Source organism: Carassius gibelio, chromosome B1 (genome assembly GCF_023724105.1).
Source record: "Carassius gibelio isolate Cgi1373 ecotype wild population from Czech Republic chromosome B1, carGib1.2-hapl.c, whole genome shotgun sequence".
Classification (NCBI taxonomy): domain Eukaryota; kingdom Metazoa; phylum Chordata; class Actinopteri; order Cypriniformes; family Cyprinidae; genus Carassius; species Carassius gibelio.
In genome coordinates, this window is record NC_068396.1 from 8,066,839 (window position 1) to 8,085,667 (window position 18,829).

Sequence of the window (18,829 nt, forward strand, 5' to 3'; positions counted from 1 at the left end):
GCAGACTGAGAGCATCATCCAGCTCTCTTCAACTTCACATCCAGGACACACGAGCAGCTGTCAACATGACCATCAACACACTCAGTCAGGATGGAGTGCAGCGCCAGCAAATGCCCTGTCTGACCAAGGTAAGTCACCAAAGTCGATTTGCATTTAGCTCTCACAATCATAAATCTGCTGCAGAACATACTGTCGTCTTTGCAAACCAGCCAGAGTTTAATCATCCTGCAGTTGTTGCCTATAAAGACACTGTATAGGAACTTTTCCTCGCAACGTGTTAAATACGAAACTAACATTTCTTTACTGTAAATGTTCTGGATTTGCATAGTTGTGCTTTCATTTTCTTAGGCTACTTATATAACTGATTTATATAACTGGAGTTGGTAAAAAAAAAAAAATAATCCAACAAAACAATCCACTCTTCCTGTTATGCTTATTGTATTGATGCTTTTGCTGTTTTGTAATTTTAAATCACCCTAATTAATACAATGAGAATGTTTGAATTGGTAATTTATAACTTAAATAATATAAGTTCTCTTTATTGTTAATAGCCTGAATAGTTGGCAAATAACAGACTTATTATTATTATTCAAGATGAAGGTTTTTATGTATTTGTTTATAGAGGAACTTGTAACTTTTTTTATTATTTATATTTACGCTATTCACGATTTTAATCACATTTTAGCTTCTGTGCAGTTCGCAAAATAGTTGTGTGGTATGATACATGAATATGTAAAAGTACTAATATTTCACATATGCCCACATACAGATGGAGCGAATGATCATATCCATGCAGGACCCTGATATGGGCATCAAGTTGCGCAATCAGCGTCTCCTTATTACGGTCATACCACATGCAATGACTGGTGAGTCTCTCTCTCTCTCTCTCTCTCTCTCTCTCTCTGTCTCACTTTCCGGTGTGACTGTTGCGCGAGGGTGTGGGTGCAGGTGCAGGTGCAGGTGCGTGGAGGAGAGCGGTTTGCGTGAGTAAATGTGTGGGTGTTTTTGAGCGCTTGTGTGGGGTATTGAGAGTGTGGTGAGTGAAGTGGTTTTTTTGTGTCTAAAAATCTTTGCTTTTTCCGCCTTTTTTTCTTTGTTTGTTTGTTTTGTTTGTGGTTATTTTTTTGGTGTGGTTTGGGCCGCGTGCTACCGGTCTTTACCGGGAGAAGCATGACGAGCCCAACTACACAGGTTTTGTCTACACTCACGCGACGCAATGCGGTCAAAGTGGCGTTGGCGGCGAGTGTAGAGGACATTTGTTTAGCGATAGGCGAAGTTGTAGGACATGATTGTATTCTATCCGCATCGAGAATGAATAACGCTACGGTGATTTTTCTTAGTAATGTTGAAAAGGTGAATGAAGTAGTTGAGCGTGGGATTGTAATTAGTGGCGAGTTTGTTCCTGTTCTTCCCCTTTCACTACCTTCTAAGAGGGTCACCTTATCTAATGTTCCCCCCTTTCTCAGTGACGAAATAATAACAGAAGCTTTATCACGATATGGAAAATTGGTATCCCCAATTAAAAAAATCCCGATTAGCACGGATTCTCCCCTTTTGAAACATATTGTGTCGTTCAGGAGATTTGCGTACATGATAATTCAGGATGATGAGGAATTGGATCTTAAACTTAGTTTTAAGGCTGATGAATTTGATTACATCATTTTTGTAACAACTGCTAAAACCAGGTGCTTTTCTTGTGGAAAAACGGGTCACCTAATTCGTAACTGCTCAGAAAAGAAAGTCACTGAGAAAGGAGACATGGTCTCCAATCCAAGCACGAGTAGAGAAGCTGGTATAGTTTCACTGAGCTCAGAAGTGCAAGGTGACCACAATAAGGAGACTGTGGTGATTTCCAAGAAGTTAGCTGGAATAAAAACTGTTGATGTGACTGGTATAGATTCAGAAAAGAAAGACAAAATTGATATGATATCTGATGTAAAACAATCAAAACTTCCTGAAAAAGAAAGAGAAGGTGGTACTACTGGGACTGATGTTAATCAGGCTAAGAGTGGAATTGATTGTGTGGAAGTGGAGATGGAGACAGGAACAGAATGTTTCAAAACACCTCAAAAAAGAAAAATGAGTGATAAGTCTCAAAATAAGAAAGTTGTGAAGAAAGCTGACTTATTTGGTAGCGATGATAATGAAACAGAAAGTGAAGGTGAATCATCAGATTCTAGTGTGGCGTTGTCTATGAGTGATTTCTCTGTTCGTAGCTATGATGCTGAAGAGATCAAATTATTCCTTAAGTCAACGAAGAACAAGAGAGGGGTGTGTGTACAAGAGTATTTCCCTAATGTAACACAGTTTGTGGAGAAAACGAGGAATTTAATGGCTGAAGGTTGCTTCACAAATAAAGAAGTTTATCGTTTAAAAAAATTGGTGAGGAATGTAGAGAAACTCAAGAATGATGTTGAATAAGTTAAGCTCATGTTCCACATTAATGAGTGTGGTTTTTTGGGGGCTTTTTTTTCTCCTCTCTGTCATGAGTGAAGTTCGTCTAGCAACCCTGAATGTAAATGGTGCTAGAGACATTAAAAAAAGAGGAATGATAAATGAATTAATGAAACAGAAGAATCTTGATATTTTATTGTTACAAGAAACACATAGTGACGGGGGGAATGCAGCAGATTGGGAAAAAGAATTTGAAGGGCTGACTGTTTTAAGCCATAACACTTCGATAAGTGCAGGAGTTGCAGTAATTTTTTCTAAGAGTTTTAATCCAATTTCTTACGTTATTGATGAAGTTGTGAAAGGAAGACTAATAAAAATCAGAGCTGTCTATGAAAGTTATATTTTAATTATAATCTGTATTTATGCTCCAACAGTCCCTATGGAAAGATTGTTGTTCCTAGACTTATTGGGTACTACTTTACAAAATTGCTCGGAAGAGGAATATTTGTTTTTGGGGGGAGATTTTAATTGCACAGAAAATATGATGGATAGGAACCACGTAGAACCCCATTTGTTGTCTCAGAAACGTCTTATTCATTTCATTAAGAAGTTTGATCTTTGTGATATTTGGAGACAATTAAACGGAAATATAAGACAATATACATGGGTTCATGTGAGGGAAAACATGGTTTCCCTTGCCAGATTAGATAGGTTGTATGGTTTTACTCATCAGTTTAATATTTTCAAGAATTGCTCTATAACCCCAATAGGTTTTTCTGATCATAGTATGGTACAATGTAATTTTATTTTAGATTCATTCAAACCTAGCAGCGCCTATTGGCATTTCAATATTTCTTTATTGAATGATAGTTTTTTTAGAGATTCTTTTAAATATTTTTGGCAGAATTATAGAAAATCAAAGACTAATTTTAGATCAATACAACAGTGGTGGGACATTGGTAAAGTTAAAATTAGACAGTTTTGTCAACAATACACTCGCAACGTCACTATAGAGTTTAAAAGATCTCTGGAAACTTTGGAGAATGAATTAAGTGAGTGTCAAAAAATAGCTGAATCAACTGGGACAAGTAATCATTGGGAACTATTTTTTAAAAAGAAAGCTCAGTTAGCGGATCTGCTGGAATACAGAACACAGGGCGCATTGGTCAGATCAAGATTCCAAAATATAAATCATATGGATGCACCGTCAAAATTTTTTTTCTGTTTAGAGAAAAAAAATGGGCAGAAGAGATTGGTTAAAGCCTTGCGATCGGAAGAGGGTCAATTTTTGTTGAACCCTAGTGATATACGAAAGAGAGCAGTTGATTTTTACAAAGATTTGTATAGAAGTGAGTGTGTAATAGAAGGTGATGAGGACAGTAATTTTTTTAATTCCCTACCAAAGATGTCAGAAGAAGGTAATGTGGCTCTTTCAGGTGGGCTTAGTCTGGGAGAGTTATATAAGGCCCTTCATGACATGGAGTCGGGAAAAGCTCCTGGGATTGACGGCCTTCCAATTGACTTTTACAAGTCCTTCTGGGCAGAGATGGGAGCGGATTTGTTACAGGTGCTGAGTGATAGTCTGGCAAAAGGTATGTTGCCGTTGAGCTGCAGGAGAGCAGTGATAACGCTAATACCAAAGAAAGGAGACTTGACAGACATAAAGAACTGGCGCCCTGTATCACTTCTTTGTTGTGATTATAAACTGCTCTCTAAGGCTTTGGCAAACAGATTGGCCGAAGTAATAAGGCAAGTAATACATCCAGACCAGTCTTACTGTATTCCGCGCAGATCCATTGTTGATAACATCTCTTTAGTTCGAGATGCTTTCGAGGTGTCAAAATTGCTGGATTTGGATTTTGGAATGATTACACTGGACCAAGAGAAAGCTTTTGATAGGGTTGAGCACCCCTATTTGTGGAAAACTTTAGCAGCGTTTGGTTTAAAAAAAGATTTTATTATGATGGTCCAGGTACTCTATAGTGAAATTGAAAGTGTATTGAAGATTAATGGCGGTTTATGTGCTCCATTTCAGGTTAAAAGAGGTGTAAGACAAGGGTGCTCTCTATCTGGAATGTTGTATGCCTTGGCCATCGAACCTTTATTACAAAAAATAAGGGAAAAAATCGATGGATTACATTTGCCTAACTGTAGAAAAAATATATGTTTATCTGCTTATGCTGACGATGTAATGGTGTTTGTAAGTGGACAAAAAGATGTGCAAAGTTTATTTAATCTGATTAATGATTTCACTGTTGTATCTTCGGCAAAAGTGAATTGGAAGAAATGTGAAACACTTTTGGTTGGTAAATGGAAAAATGGTAAACCAAAAATACCAGAAGGTTTGGTCTGGGGTGAAGGTGGTTTAAAATATTTGGGAGTTTTTTTAGGTGATGACACGACTCAACAAAAGAATTGGGAAGGAGTTGTTGAAAAAATCAAAGGACGTTTGGAAAAATGGAAGTGGCTGCTCCCTAAAATGTCATATAGAGGACGCATTCTTGTGATCAACAACCTGGTCGCGTCTTCACTGTGGCATAAGTTGGCGTGTGTTGATCCTCCTCCTCAACTTCTAATGAAAATACAAGCGATTATTGTAGACTTTTTCTGGGATAAATTACACTGGAATCGGCAGAGTGTTCTTTACCTACCGAAAGAAGAAGGAGGACAAGGGCTGATTCATTTACAGAGCAGAACTGCTGCTTTTCGTTTGCAGTTTCTGCAGAGACTTATAGACGGTGCATCAGATGTCAGCTGGAGGGTAATGGCCCACATAGTCTTGCAAAGCTTTGGAGGTCTCGGACTAAACAAACATCTGTTTCTACTAAACCCTTTAAAAATGGACTTGTCTGTTTTTCCACCTTTTTATAGGAGTCTTTTTAAAGTTTGGAGTCTCTTTTATATTCAGAAATCTGAAAACCCGTACTCACTTCACTGGCTTCTGGAGGAACCTTTAATTCTTGGGGCTCGGCTCGATGTGAATGACAATAATTGTGGTTTTAAGCTTAAAGAATCAAAAGTGATTATTTTAAGACATTTGCTGGACATAGCTGGAGAGAAATTGGACAATGCTGTTAAAGTAGCTGATTTTTTAGGCATTAAATCTGTTCGATTAGTTGCAATGTTTTTAGCTAAGTTAAAGTCTATCCTCACAACAGAAGAGGTTTTAATGTTGAAAGATTATTTTTCTGGAGTGTCCATTCCTGATGAAAGTGATTTTTTCCCTTGTTTGATGATCTCACCAAAGTTGGATGGTTTTAATGGTTTTCCTTTTAAAACTTGGGACTCCCAGTGGTTGGACGTAATATCTACTAGAGGAAAAATACTGTATGGAGCCTGTGTAATGGGTTTTAATAAGAATCATTTGGCAAGAAAAACAGATACACCATGGAGATCTTTTTTTTGCTTAAAGGAAAATGAAAAACCAGAATGGAGAGTACTATATAAACCGCCATTATCAAAAAAGGTTGGGGATTTGCAATGGAGAATTCTTCATGGAATTTTAGCGGTTAATTCTTTTGTTTCGATTTTAAATGTGGAAGTTAATGATGATTGTCCCTTCTGTTTACAAAGAGAAACAATTTTTCATGCATTCGTACAATGTGCTAGATTAATACCTTTATTTGTTTTTTTAGAAAAATGTTTTTGTGGTTTTAATGAATTGTTTACGGAAACTGTGTTTATTTTGGGGTTTAAATATAGTAAAAAAAATAAGTACATTTGTCAGTTACTGAATTTTATAATTGGGTATGCAAAAATGGCAATATATATTACTAGAAGGGATAAAATTGAACAGAAACATGGGCAAAACATCATTGACACTTTTTTAACATTGGTAAAATCAAGAGTGCTGATTGATTACAAGTTTTATAAAAATATGAATGATCTGTTTACTTTTGAGAAGATTTGGTGTTGCAAGGGAGTTTTGTGTACCATTTTTGAAGATGATTTAATTTTTTTTCCGTAATTTGTTTTTTTCCTGTTGGCAGTTTGTTATTGTTTGTGTGTATTAAGATGATTGTGAATTAAAGTTATTTTTCAAATTCAAATTCAATTCTCTCTCTCTCTCTCTCTCTCTCTCTCTCTCTCTCTCTCTCTCTCTCTGACTGCAGCAAACTTCAAGCTTCACTCACTCTGTTGATAATCCCAAATGGACATGACTGTTCCTCGTATTTTCCAGCCTCTGACATGTTATGGCACGATTAGAGAGACAGCTGAGGCACAACTAGGATAGTTTCCCACTATTACTGTGGAAAGCATCTGCATTTAACAGCAAAGTATCCATGCGTATCTCATAAATTCTCGAGTGTGTATGAGGACAGTGAATCAATAGAAGCTTGCGCAGTGAAATTAGACTCCTGTGTGTGTGCTTTCAGTCTCTGCGCTCATTTTTCTTGCTATTAATTAGTCTAACAGTGCATGTTTTGCCCCTGCACTTGTCTCTCAGAGGACACCGGGCTACGTGTGAATGAACAAATGACTTTCTTCAGCAAATTTAAGATTTAGAAATTTAAGTCAAAGTCACTTAAAGTAATAATACCACGGATTCTGTGCAGTGAATGGGTGCCGTCAGAATGACAGTCTCTACAGCTGATAAAAACACCACAATAATCAATAACTAATCCACTCAACTCCAGTCCATCAATTAATGTCTTGTGCAGCAAAAACCTGTGCGTTTGTTAAGACATTTGTAACTTCAGATCATTGCGTCCAGGTAGAATAAGCTGTCTCTTTTGAATCAGGAGAGAAATAAGCACAGATCACGCACTGCTTACAAGCAAAAACAGTTTAAACACCAGTATGTTGGTAGATTTTGATGTGAGAGGACAACAGGAGATAGACTTTTTCACTGTAGGAAGCATAATTATAGATTATGGACTCATATTTTGGCCAGAAGTAATGCTTTAAAGTTAGCATGCAGCTTTTCACTTTGCAAGACATTAACTGATGGACTACATGTGGATTAATTGTGAATTATTGTGATGTTTTTTTAGCTGTTTCAACTCTAATTCTACGGCACCCATTCACTGCAGAGGATACATTCTTTTGTCTGACACACCGCGTTTATGTTGACAGTCATATTCTTTGATTTCATACAGGTGTAGACATTGTTGAATGGCTGATAAAGAAGTTTTCTATCTCCGATGAAGGTAGGAGATTAATATAACCTATAAGTATATATTGATACTTTGTCTTTTGATACATAACATTGGAATTGTACTTGATTGCAACAATGATGATAATTGTCGTTTAGAGTAAAATTTATTATTTATTAAACTAAAGTGTCAGCAACTTTTGCATGGACAAGCACAATTCATATTTTCTTCAGAGAATGTGATATAACAGGCCATTATTTTAAAGTGTGCATAAAAGTAATACATTTAAAATGAATAAAACAGTGCTCATAAACTCATGATTTCAGACTAACTGTGTGCATGTCAGAGCCTGTGTGTGTAATAGTTTCCATGCTATCTGCTGTGGTGTATTTGTTGGAGATTTGCAGTTACCTGTGTGTGGTTTATAGAGAGTGTTCTCCAGAGATGACATTATTCTCCATGCGTTATCCTGGGGGACTTCAAAACATACACACACACACACACAACCACAGGGAGCTGAATTGCATATGAAAGTTGCTTAAAATTAAAGTCAGATTTTATGTAATGTAAGCTGAGTGGTGTGCAAGGTTTTTAATAATAAATGCAAAAATGTCACACTCTCAGAGAACAGGCTGCATGGTTCAGAAAAGCTCTAATAAACAAGTAATGCTGCACACAGCTGTGTGTGGAATAAACAAGACTCCAGAGAGTTTGGCAGATCTGTGCACTGCAGTGAGGGAACACCTTGTGTAGGAAACCACTAGATGAAATGTATGTATTACCAAATCATTTACTACTATTTTAGTTAAAGGGAAATAAAAAAATGTGAAAATTCGGACATTATTTTCTCACTCTCATGTCCTTCCGAACCTGTATGGGTTTCTTTCTTTTGCTGAACACAACAGAAAATATTTTTGAAGAATACTGGTAACCAAACTGTTGACGGTACCCATTGCCTGCCATGGTATGGAAAAACATACTATGGAAGTCAATGGCTACCTTTAACTCTTTGGTTACCAACGTTCTCCGAAATATCCCGTTTTGTGCTCAACATAACATAAATAAAACAATGATTATTTGATGTATGTTGTATGAACTATGAAAATACTATTTCAGTCTTTCTAAATCAAAATGTCATACTTGCCAATTGTTTTGTAATTATTTCTAAATAAATTCATTAGCACAATGAACAATTCTAAACCAATGTAAATCCTTGGTTTTATTTCTATAATTATTTATATTTTTAATTTAAAAAATTATTCTTTTTTTTGTACTTGTGTGGGTGTATTTTTTCATCTTTATTTAGAGGCATTGCACGTTGGACAACTCTTTATAAAGTATGGATACATTTATCCTTTAAAAGAGCCAAGAAACCTTATTCTGAAAGCTGACGATTCATCATATCGCTTTCAGGTATTTATATATGCACACACTTACACAATATTTACATAAAATCCCATGCCATGTCAGCAGTTTATACATTTCCATTTTCAAATTCAGCACAACTGAATGAACCTCTGTCTTTATCAGACGCCGTATTACTGGATGTCGACCCGCTGGCCTGCTTCAGAACTGGACTATGGTGAGATCTTCCCATTGTTCAAAACATAAAATGATTTACCAAAATGTTGTGCCAAACCAAAATACATTTGCTTCAGTACAAAAGGCGATATTTTGCAGCAGATTCAGAGGGTAAATCTATTATACGTGGACTTATTTATGTGTTTAAGCAATCTTCTTGGCCAAGAAGAATATCCGAAAACAAGGAGAACTAATTGAGTATGAAAAGGTATGTAGGTCAAATGCCAGCCACACCATAGAGAAACAAGACTGTACAATGTAATCACGAAGCAATGAAGCCATCTGTTGTTCATTTCTCAATCTCTGTCTTTGTTAGGAGTGCTATAATGCCTTACATAAACGTATCAACCACACCTGGGACTTTGTTGTGATGCAGGCAAGAGAGCAGCTCAGGTAACTATCCTTTTCCATTACTAAACATGCACACACACACACACACACACACGCTTAACACTCTCATCGGCCTATTACATTTAGCCCTCGATTGTCTACATTATAAAAGTAGCATATAAAAATAATTTAAATTATATTAAAAAAATAAAAAATCACATTTTTGAATAATTATAAACCATATAAAACATTTGTTAATTGTTTAAAAACAAGTAAATGCTGAAAATACCACCTATAGGTACAACCATGAAAATAAATATATTTTTTCTAAATATTTAAATATTTAGTTAAAAGTGTTTATACATTTCCATTGAAGTTAGAATACTAGAACTGATTTAAACAACACAAAATAAATAAACCAGGTTTCAACATTAGCAATATATATATATATATATATATATATATATATATATATATATATATATATATATATATATATATATATATATAAAATCTATATATATATAAAATCTATATATATATATAATATATATATATATATAAAAGGTTTTACTTTCATTAAATTGTATTATAGTTGACTGAAAGTAAACCACTAAATGCTAAAATAAATGTTAACTGAAATAAAATATAAAAAACTGAAATGTATTTCATTTCAGTTAGTTGCCACTGCATAAATTCTCATTTTCACTTTATTTTATGTACTGACAATTAAAAAAAAAAAAAAAAACAAATATATATATATATATATATATATATATATATATATATATATATATATATATATATATATATATATATATATATATATATATATATATATATATATATATATATATATAAAATAAGCTAATAAAATGACAACCCCCCCCCCCCCCAAAAAAAAATTACTTTGCCTTTCATTTAAATTAAGAATAAAATGGAAAATATAATTTACACAATAAACAACAACAAAAATGGCATGAAAATCACAAAATTCTCTGTAGTGGATACACTACACTCCTTTGCAATTTAAACAATTCTTCCTTGCATACAAATAATTTATATAGCTCTAAATGTTTTAAACTCAAGTTTTATGCACTATTAAATATTAAACATATTTTTGAATGTTGAAAAAAAAAATCAATATAAAATATTTTTCTGATGGTTGCTGTCTAGAGTTTCTTTATGTCTGTGCATTGGCCTTATCTTGTTCATTTCCTTATATTTAAGGGCATCAAAACAGCGTCGAAAAGCAGATCGTATCGTGCTGGAGTGTCAGGAACAAGCTTACTGGCTAGTGAACAGACCTCCTGTAAGTCCCGAACACTGTAAACTCACAACGCTAACAAAACATGCCATGGCAATGCTTACACCATAGTATTCTTTGAAGTACATTGGAGTAACATGGTAGTGCCTATCAAGGTTGCCGTCTTTGTCTGTTCATGAATTAAATAATCAGAAAAGTAACATACTGCGTATCACCTTTCAGAAATGTGATATAGAAATTGAAAGCATGTTAAATGCATTAGTCAGTGTATGATGCTTAAGCAGCCACAGCATCTGTGCCCTTCTGGCACGTGCCTTCATATCTCTATCCAGCTTCTGCTTATGAAATATTCAGCCAGTCAGTTAAAAGCATTGCAAAGCAGAGGAAAAAGGGGGAAGGGGGAAGGGGACAGAGCGAGAGGAGATCAGGAGAAAGGGAGGGCAGATTCTGGCAGAAGAAAAGGAGAATGAGTGGAACACATTTGTGGCTTTGAAACACACTCACACATGAGTGCAAAGGGTATATATGGATTGCTTTAACATGAGCTTAAGTGTCTTGATGGATGAAATAGTAGCATACTGAACCAGAAGGATTGTGTGTATGTGTGTGTGTGTGTGTGTGTGTGTGTGTGTACGTGCTGGTATATCTCTAATGGTTCCATCTTTTGGCAGAGCGCTTAAGAGGATATTCTATTACTAAGTGAATATGTGTGTTTTAGTGTATGTATGGCTGTGTGTGTGTATGTGACACTGGCCACTAGTATACAGCGTGTGTGTGTGTGTGTGTTTCTTATGTTACTCCTGCACCCCTGCAAAAGGTCATTTTAATGAGGAATACAGCTGATGATTTAATCTGGGGTGGATTTAGAGACCATTTCATTCATATATTGTGACTGTGTGTGTGTGTGTGTGTGTGTGTGGTGTACTAATTCTGTGAAAATGCTGTAAATCCACCTGCCAGACATTACTGTTATTTGGGTTAGTCTGAAAGCCTGTAAAAACAAGGCTCACGATATTTTTCAAATACTGTATATTTATAATGGATTCTCTGGACAGTGACGTATATATCTTGTATGATGAACATGTTTTGAATTTTATGAATTTACAGTAAAAATATAATTTAATCATTTCTGATGTGGAGAAAATAAAAATGTTAAGGTGGTGTATTTGTTCTTAGATTGTAAAAAATAAAATAAAAATCAGATTTGTTTTTCACAACACTGAGAATTTTTTTTTAGAACTTTGAAACAATTTACATTTTAAATTGTTTAAATTGTTTAAAAAAAAAAAAAAGTAAAAACAGGACATGATGTCACTGAAAGGAGGACTTCTTTAAAGCCCAGCAAGCGGCAGGGCTAGTTTAGGTTTGTATGAAAACATAACCTTAAGAAAAAAAGAAAAAAAAAAACTTGAAACTTTATTTAAAAAAAATTCTGATGTGAAAACTATATTTGATAATAAAGATTAAGATATGTTTATGCTTACATAATCCATGTTTAATGCTATACATTTCAGAAGATACCAACATGAATACAGAGATCATATTTCTAAGGGCTTGGCACATGCTTTGATCGTAAACATCGTTATTTTGTCATTGATTCATATACAGTATCTCTTTGTGAACACATTTTCAGCCCGGTACGCAGGACAGTATAGATCATGGACCGGAAAGAAGAACCATGAACACACGAGTGCAGCTGGTCAGTAAACTGACCACCACAACACAACAATATATAAACAAACATTCACAGCAGAATCTCTCATGTTCAAGCATCATCTATAGCTTTTTTCTCTTTATTTCTGTTTTTTTTTAAATCATGCATCCTTGTTCAAGTAAGTAATCTCTAAAACACTGCCTCATTTCTTGCTGTCATTTCATTCCATTGCAAGATCAGAAAGTGATTAATTTTAAGAAAGCTAATATATTTTGATGATATTTTGTCATTGTGCATTTCAGAAAAGAATGCAGAATTCTACAAAAAAGAGGTGAGTAATTTGAATGGCAGGTGGTCAACTGATTTAAAACCATACAGTGTATGCCAAAAGTATTATAACAAAAGTATAAATAGATTGATGCTTTTATGTCAGATATTTTCTATCTTTTTCTGTAGTGTGTCATTAGGCAATATCAGTTTACATTTATTATGGCATTAATTGTAATAATCCAGTAAGATTTTTGTTTGCACAAGGACTCTGACTACAGAGAAATGTGTGTGTGTGTGCGCATAAATATATATATATATATATATATATATATATGATTATATATAAAAAAAAATATATATATATATATATATATATATATATATATATATATATATATATATATATATATATATATATATATATATATATATATATATATATATACTGTATGTATGCATATGACTGCTGAAAATTCAAATGAATAAAATATATTCAAATAGAAATCTTTTTTTCTATTGTGACCACATTTCACTGTTTTTAGTGGCTTTTCGATTAAATAAATGTAGCCCGGAGTCTAAAAGAGACATTAAAAAACCATAATTATACTACAACTATGATTTTTACAAAAAAAAAAAAAAATAAATAGAGAAAGCATTCAAACTAAATTATTCTAATATCTGTAATAATAATATTTATTTGTAAAAAAAAAAAATGTTTCTACATAAATCTTTACTTATGCAGCACAATCTGTTCTTCTATTCTTTTTGTGTTTTTATGGTAAACGACCTTAGATTGAGCATAACAGGATAAGCCTGGCGAGGAATCGTGTAAAGTCCTCCATTTGCCTTGAGAGGTACTGTGTGTGTGTGTGTGTGTGTGTGTGTATGTGTGTGAACTCTGCTGAAGTCTAAGACTCCAGGCTAGAGCTAATGGACTGTCCTAAAAGTATCTTTTAAAAAGAACTCTTACCATAACCCTTTGTGTTGGCCTTACATGTGTGTGTGTGTGTGTGTGTGTGTGTGTGTGCAGTTACGTTAAGTACTGTGAGCAGTACCAGCCCCATGACCCCATAATGCAAGGATGTCTTCCCAGCAACCCCTGGATCACAGATGATATCATGTTTTGGAACATGACCTCTGAAACGTGAGTCACATGATCAAACATGAATAACCATTTAACACTGAAGTACACTAAGTTCTGTCTGAAGGTCAGTATTTGTCTGTATATCTCTGTTTTCCTGAAATAGAGTGGCTTTGCCGACTAAACTGCGTGTGGAGCGCTGGAGCTTTTGCTTCATGGAGCTGCTCAACGACCCGATGGGAAGAAAAGAGTTTCTCACGTATTTGGAGAAAGAATTCAGCGGTACACACACACAAATTAACAAAAGTATTCATGACACTTACAAACAGGACTGTGACATACCATAGTATAGTTATAGCGTCAGGTAGTAGTAGTACATAGACATATTGTGTACTGAAGTACTGGATAAATATAGACACATAATTGGTTTGACCAATACTTAATAAGTTCAATATGTGTTTTACTAGAAAATGGCGCCATCTGGTTGGGCTATATAGAATAACAACTGCGTTTACAGATAACGTTTGCAATTATAATATTTGACTTAATAATTTATTTCTGTGATGCTAAGCTGAATTTTTAACATCATTCCTCCAGTCTCTAGGTATACTATATCTTTTGTAACATTTTAAACATCTTAAAATTCAAAACAAAACTAGCATAAGCTAGTGCTAGTGAGCAAAATACCGGAAGTGCAGAATCTTAGATTACAAAAGACTTATTTAAAATTTTAGTTACATTACTTTATGCAGCTTTGGCCAGGTGTTAATTATAATAAATATACAGGTTTCTTGAAATCTTTGTAGCAATCTGTTCATCTTTGGCTGGTGATGAATATTTTAGTTATTAGAATTGTTTCAAAATCAGTTCTGCATATCAGAAACTTAAACCAAAAATGATTTGGTACTGTTGTATTAAATCAATACCAGCTGGTCTTTAGTATAAATTGTATTCACATCAAACAATACCATGGAATTTTCCAAATCACTGTGGTTTGTTTGTCTGAATCCCTCTTTATATAAACATCTTTTATTTTAACCCAGTTCTGAAGAGCGTCCCAAATTTGTCGTTCCCTTCTGTAATTCTGGAGCTTTAATAGATTCCGTTTTTATCCTGCTGCATACTCTGTATATATGAATAATGTAACAATTTTTCATGTTTCTCTCTCCCCGTTCTCTTTCTCATCATCTTCTTTTGTCCCCATTCCTGGGTGCTTCTCTCTTGTTCCTCTCTTGGTTTCTCTCGTGTTATCAGCGGAGAACCTGTGTTTCTGGCAGGCCTGTGAAGACGTTCGTCACGGAGAGACTGCAAAAATTCCAGAGAAAGTGGATGAGGTTTACAAGTATGACCTTAAGATTTTATCCATGCAACAGTCTTAAAGACATTTATAAGGTTACAAAATATTTATATTCTAAATATGCTGTTCTTTTGAACTTTCTATTCATCAACAAAATATACTATGGTTTTCCAAAAAATTTAGTTTCACCATCACAAAAATAAATCTATGTATATATACACTAAAACAGTAAGTATGTACTGTACTGTATATACTTAATCAGTGTGCCATATATGAATGAAAGTTTCTCGTCACCTCATGTGGTTTTTTTGCTGAACTTTGTAACTGATCTCCATTATAATCTATCAGGCAGTTCCTGGCTCCTGGTGCAAGTCGCTGGGTGAATATTGACAGCAAGACCATGGAAAAGACCTTGGAAGGACTCAAGCGCCCTCATCGTTTTGTCTTGGATGATGCTCAAATGCACATTTACTTTCTCATGAAAAAGGTATAATGTTCAGCTCTGTGATCTAATGCAGAATGTGGGGGTTGATCTTATTTTTGAAAGATTTGGAAAGACGTTTATTTGATCAAAAATACAGTAAATACAATAATATTGTGACAATTGTGGAATAAAACATAATGACCCCAAACTTTTAAACTAAAGAAGTGAAGACTCCCATGTGACTGAATGAATGTAAATGTAAATGAATATGGGTCATATGATGTTAATACTGTAAACAAGGCCTTTGTGATATGAAAAGATGCTAAAGAGATTTGAATATTCTTTCTAAAGTTCAATAAATGTCTTTTGTGTTTCTTTGTAGGATTCATACCCTCGTTATCTCAAATCTGAACTCTACAAGAACTTATTAGCCAGAGCAATAGTACCACAGGAAACCAAAAAAAGGTAAGAGCCTCTTTTGCTCAGTCTGCAGAGGAAGAGATGTCTTATAATGTTTGTCTGTGTGTATGTCCAGTGTTTTCCCGTTCATGCGTCGTCAGCGTCACTCCAGCCCCTCGCCTGCCCTCGCCACCCAAACCGCAGAGGATGATGGGAAGGCAAAGAACTCCAACTCTAATTCCGGAACAGCATCCCGGCTTTAAACATGCACACAATATTTACTGCTTTTTTTTTATTTTGTGCTGTTATGTTACCTAACACAGCTGTAAGTGGCACCTGCATTGCTTCTTGTTGTGCTCATAACTAACATAACATTTGTCATAACTAAAGGTCATTATATAATAAGATTGCTAGATTCCGGTTCACATTTCTCTATATGATATTTAGAAATACAGCTTATCATGCATTTCACAAATACTATTTATGGTGTAGCAATAATGCCGTAAGACAACAGATATATTACCAACTTTCAGCTGTTCAACAAATGTGTTTTCTTCAGCGTTTTAAGTGTAACTTGCTCTTTTCACACATTTGTTATGTTTTTAATGTATTTATTTGATATAACGTTTTTCCTTTCTGCTATAAATGTACTATTGTTACAGTTTATTGACATATTTTAACATCACATGCTTCAGTGAATACTTGAATGGACAGAGTACATCCGTCTAAGAACATCCAAGAAACCAGTTTTAAATAATCATTAAATTATTTATTTCTCCATTTATTGGCATATAGATCATTTTCAGAAACAGAGGAGACAGAAATCAAGAGCACAAATAAAAACAAGAATAAAGAAACATAATCTCTGTGACTGCACTGCTTCATTCTCAACCCCAAACACAAGTGCATATATGTGCAACTTACAAGGCCTACCAATGGACACAAAGAAGAACAAGGATCATCATAAGCAATATTAAATCAAAACTAAATCCCATAAGAAAGAAGAAAAGATTTTGGGATTCGCAGATCTACAAATAAACTATTATATTAATTTTCAATATCAATCCCGATACTAAATGAATATAAAACATTGTAAAACATCTGTATAATATTCCAACCCTAACCTCCTCTGGAAAACAAGAGATGAATCACTTTAAATGGAAACCCGAGATGCTGATTTACATACACTTGATCTTTAAAGGACAGCTGCTATGTAAAATCTTAACTTAAAAGAACGTCCACAGATGCCTCTTCAAGTTTATACTGGCCTGAGGGTTCAGAAGTGCAGAATTATGCATATCTATGTAAAGCCTTGAACAATACAGAAGCTCATCTTAAATACATCATGTCATCATACGTCAGATACTTATTACACACACACACACACCTTTAACCTAGTAAGGAGACACAGCCATTCATACTGGCATACAACCATAATTTCACATACTGGTAACATCAAACAAACACAATTTAAAGCGAGTTTAAAAAGTTCTTCCCCTAGGAAACGGAAGAACAAAATCTCAAGAAAATTTCCAAGGCTTTCAGGGAGGAAGAAGGGAGGTCATTTCTTATACATTCCTGACAGTGGTATAAATAATAGTGTAAAACAATTCTGGCTATTAATCGAGGAACTATTGCACCTGTTCTCCAGTGTATGCAAACAATAGCTCAGAGACACAGACAACAGTACTCTCTGGTAATCACAATGCCCAACACGATCCTCAACGTCATAAGTAGGTCCAGAGAGAATCTGCAATTTCTTTATTTTCTGTGCTGGTTTTGAAAAAAAAAATCATTTCTGCAGAAAAAAATCCCAGTTCTGCGGGTGCAGATTCAATGAAGTGCTATAAAAATCAACAGACAAAAGTGCTGAATAGACCTTGAAATCAGTAGTGTTTTCCTCAAAAGAGTTAAAAAAAAATACAATAAAGACAAAGAACATCACAAATGCTGATAAATTGAACTCTCAAAAGTGCTTCATGGGGTAAACTGGGTCAAATGACATTCAGCAAGTTGGCTTTTGTTTGTTTTCGTTTTTAAATAATTGACATTGCTGTTGTTCTCTGTGAAATCGTTCATTTAAAAAAGTTAAAAAGTGTAAAATTATCCTGTTTAAAGGAATAGTTCATTCAAAAATGCAAATTATTGCATTATTTACTCACCCTCACTTCATTCAAACCTGTAAGCAGTTTTTTTTTCTCTTCCATGAAACACAAAAGGAGAAGTTTTCATTCATCAAAAAGCACCATAAATGTAGTCTACATGACTGAAGCCTTCTGAAGTCACAATAGCTTTGTGAGGTGGAAAAAAAAGTTTGTTGTGTCACTATTAATTGTCAAGAATCTCCTGTTGTGTTCCATTGATTTGGTTTATGGGCTTATGACAGTAAAAATGACATTTTTGGGTAAACTATTCCTTTAAGTAGTGTTTCTTTAAGCTAACCACTAATGTTTGTAAAACTGTTCAAATGCACAGTTTGTGCAAATATCAATAGCAGTGTATTTAGGTGACAGTGTAAAGCTCTACTTTCTCATTTTTGCATCTCCTGTAGCTACAGATTTTGTTGGTCCAGCCCCAGGGGGGGATGTGTTTTTCACGGGGTGGTAAGAGGAAGACCACGCTCGTGGCCACCATGACATGCCATATGGAATGAGTGTAGTAGTAGTTGCTGTCGGTCTGAGCGAAGACGTACACGCACACACCAATCAATGCAGATACGATGCCTGGAAGCAGGAACAACACCCAGCGGCGCCACAACGGAGGATAGCATTGATGCCTTTTCACTCCTCGGTAAACCTGTCAGGTAACACAAGTCAACAGGACAGGAAATAACACCTTCTTTTATGTGCAACAAAAGAAAGGTTTGAAAATACATGAGGGTGAATATATGATGACAGAAAGTTATATTTTTGGGGTGAACTATCCCTTTAAAGGGGGGGTGAAATGCTATTTCATGCATACTGAGTTTTTTACACTGTTAAAGAGTTGGATTCCCATGCTTAACATGGACAAAGTTTCAAAAATTAATTTGTACGT

At 34.7% G+C, this 18,829-nt stretch overlaps 2 protein-coding genes across 2 annotated transcripts in view; one reads left to right on the forward strand and one right to left on the reverse strand.

Moving 5' to 3' along the window:
- rgs11 (regulator of G protein signaling 11) lies at nt 1-16,655 on the forward strand. Its single transcript, XM_052546286.1, has 17 exons — nt 1-128; nt 770-866; nt 7,494-7,544; nt 8,797-8,903; nt 9,021-9,072; nt 9,221-9,279; nt 9,388-9,464; nt 10,632-10,713; nt 12,302-12,367; nt 12,630-12,653; nt 13,385-13,446; nt 13,623-13,736; nt 13,840-13,955; nt 14,928-15,015; nt 15,319-15,457; nt 15,777-15,859; nt 15,930-16,655. The coding sequence occupies exons 1-17, from the start codon at nt 66-68 to the stop codon at nt 16,054-16,056; spliced, it is 1,407 nt and encodes a 468-aa protein (XP_052402246.1). The 5' UTR covers nt 1-65; the 3' UTR covers nt 16,057-16,655.
- Nucleotides 16,554-18,829, reverse strand: part of pgap6 (post-glycosylphosphatidylinositol attachment to proteins 6) — a 13,227-nt gene continuing 10,951 nt past the window's right edge. Inside the window, exon 13 of the mRNA XM_052546285.1 lies at nt 16,554-18,589. Within this exon, the coding sequence (XP_052402245.1) occupies nt 18,296-18,589 (294 nt within the window). The 3' untranslated portion in view covers nt 16,554-18,295. The remainder of the gene's footprint in view (nt 18,590-18,829) is intronic.

What these genes read in the sequence shown, in the direction of transcription:
- rgs11 (XM_052546286.1), top strand. Translation starts at nt 66, where the DNA reads ATGACCATCAACACACTCAGTCAGGATGGAGTGCAGCGCCAGCAAATG. An exon ending in ATTCATCATATCGCTTTCAG is followed by an intron (nt 8,904 to 9,020) that starts GTATTTATATAT and finishes TGTCTTTATCAG; the next exon opens with ACGCCGTATTACTGGATGTC. An exon ending in TGGAACATGACCTCTGAAAC is followed by an intron (nt 13,737 to 13,839) that starts GTGAGTCACATG and finishes TTCCTGAAATAG; the next exon opens with AGTGGCTTTGCCGACTAAAC.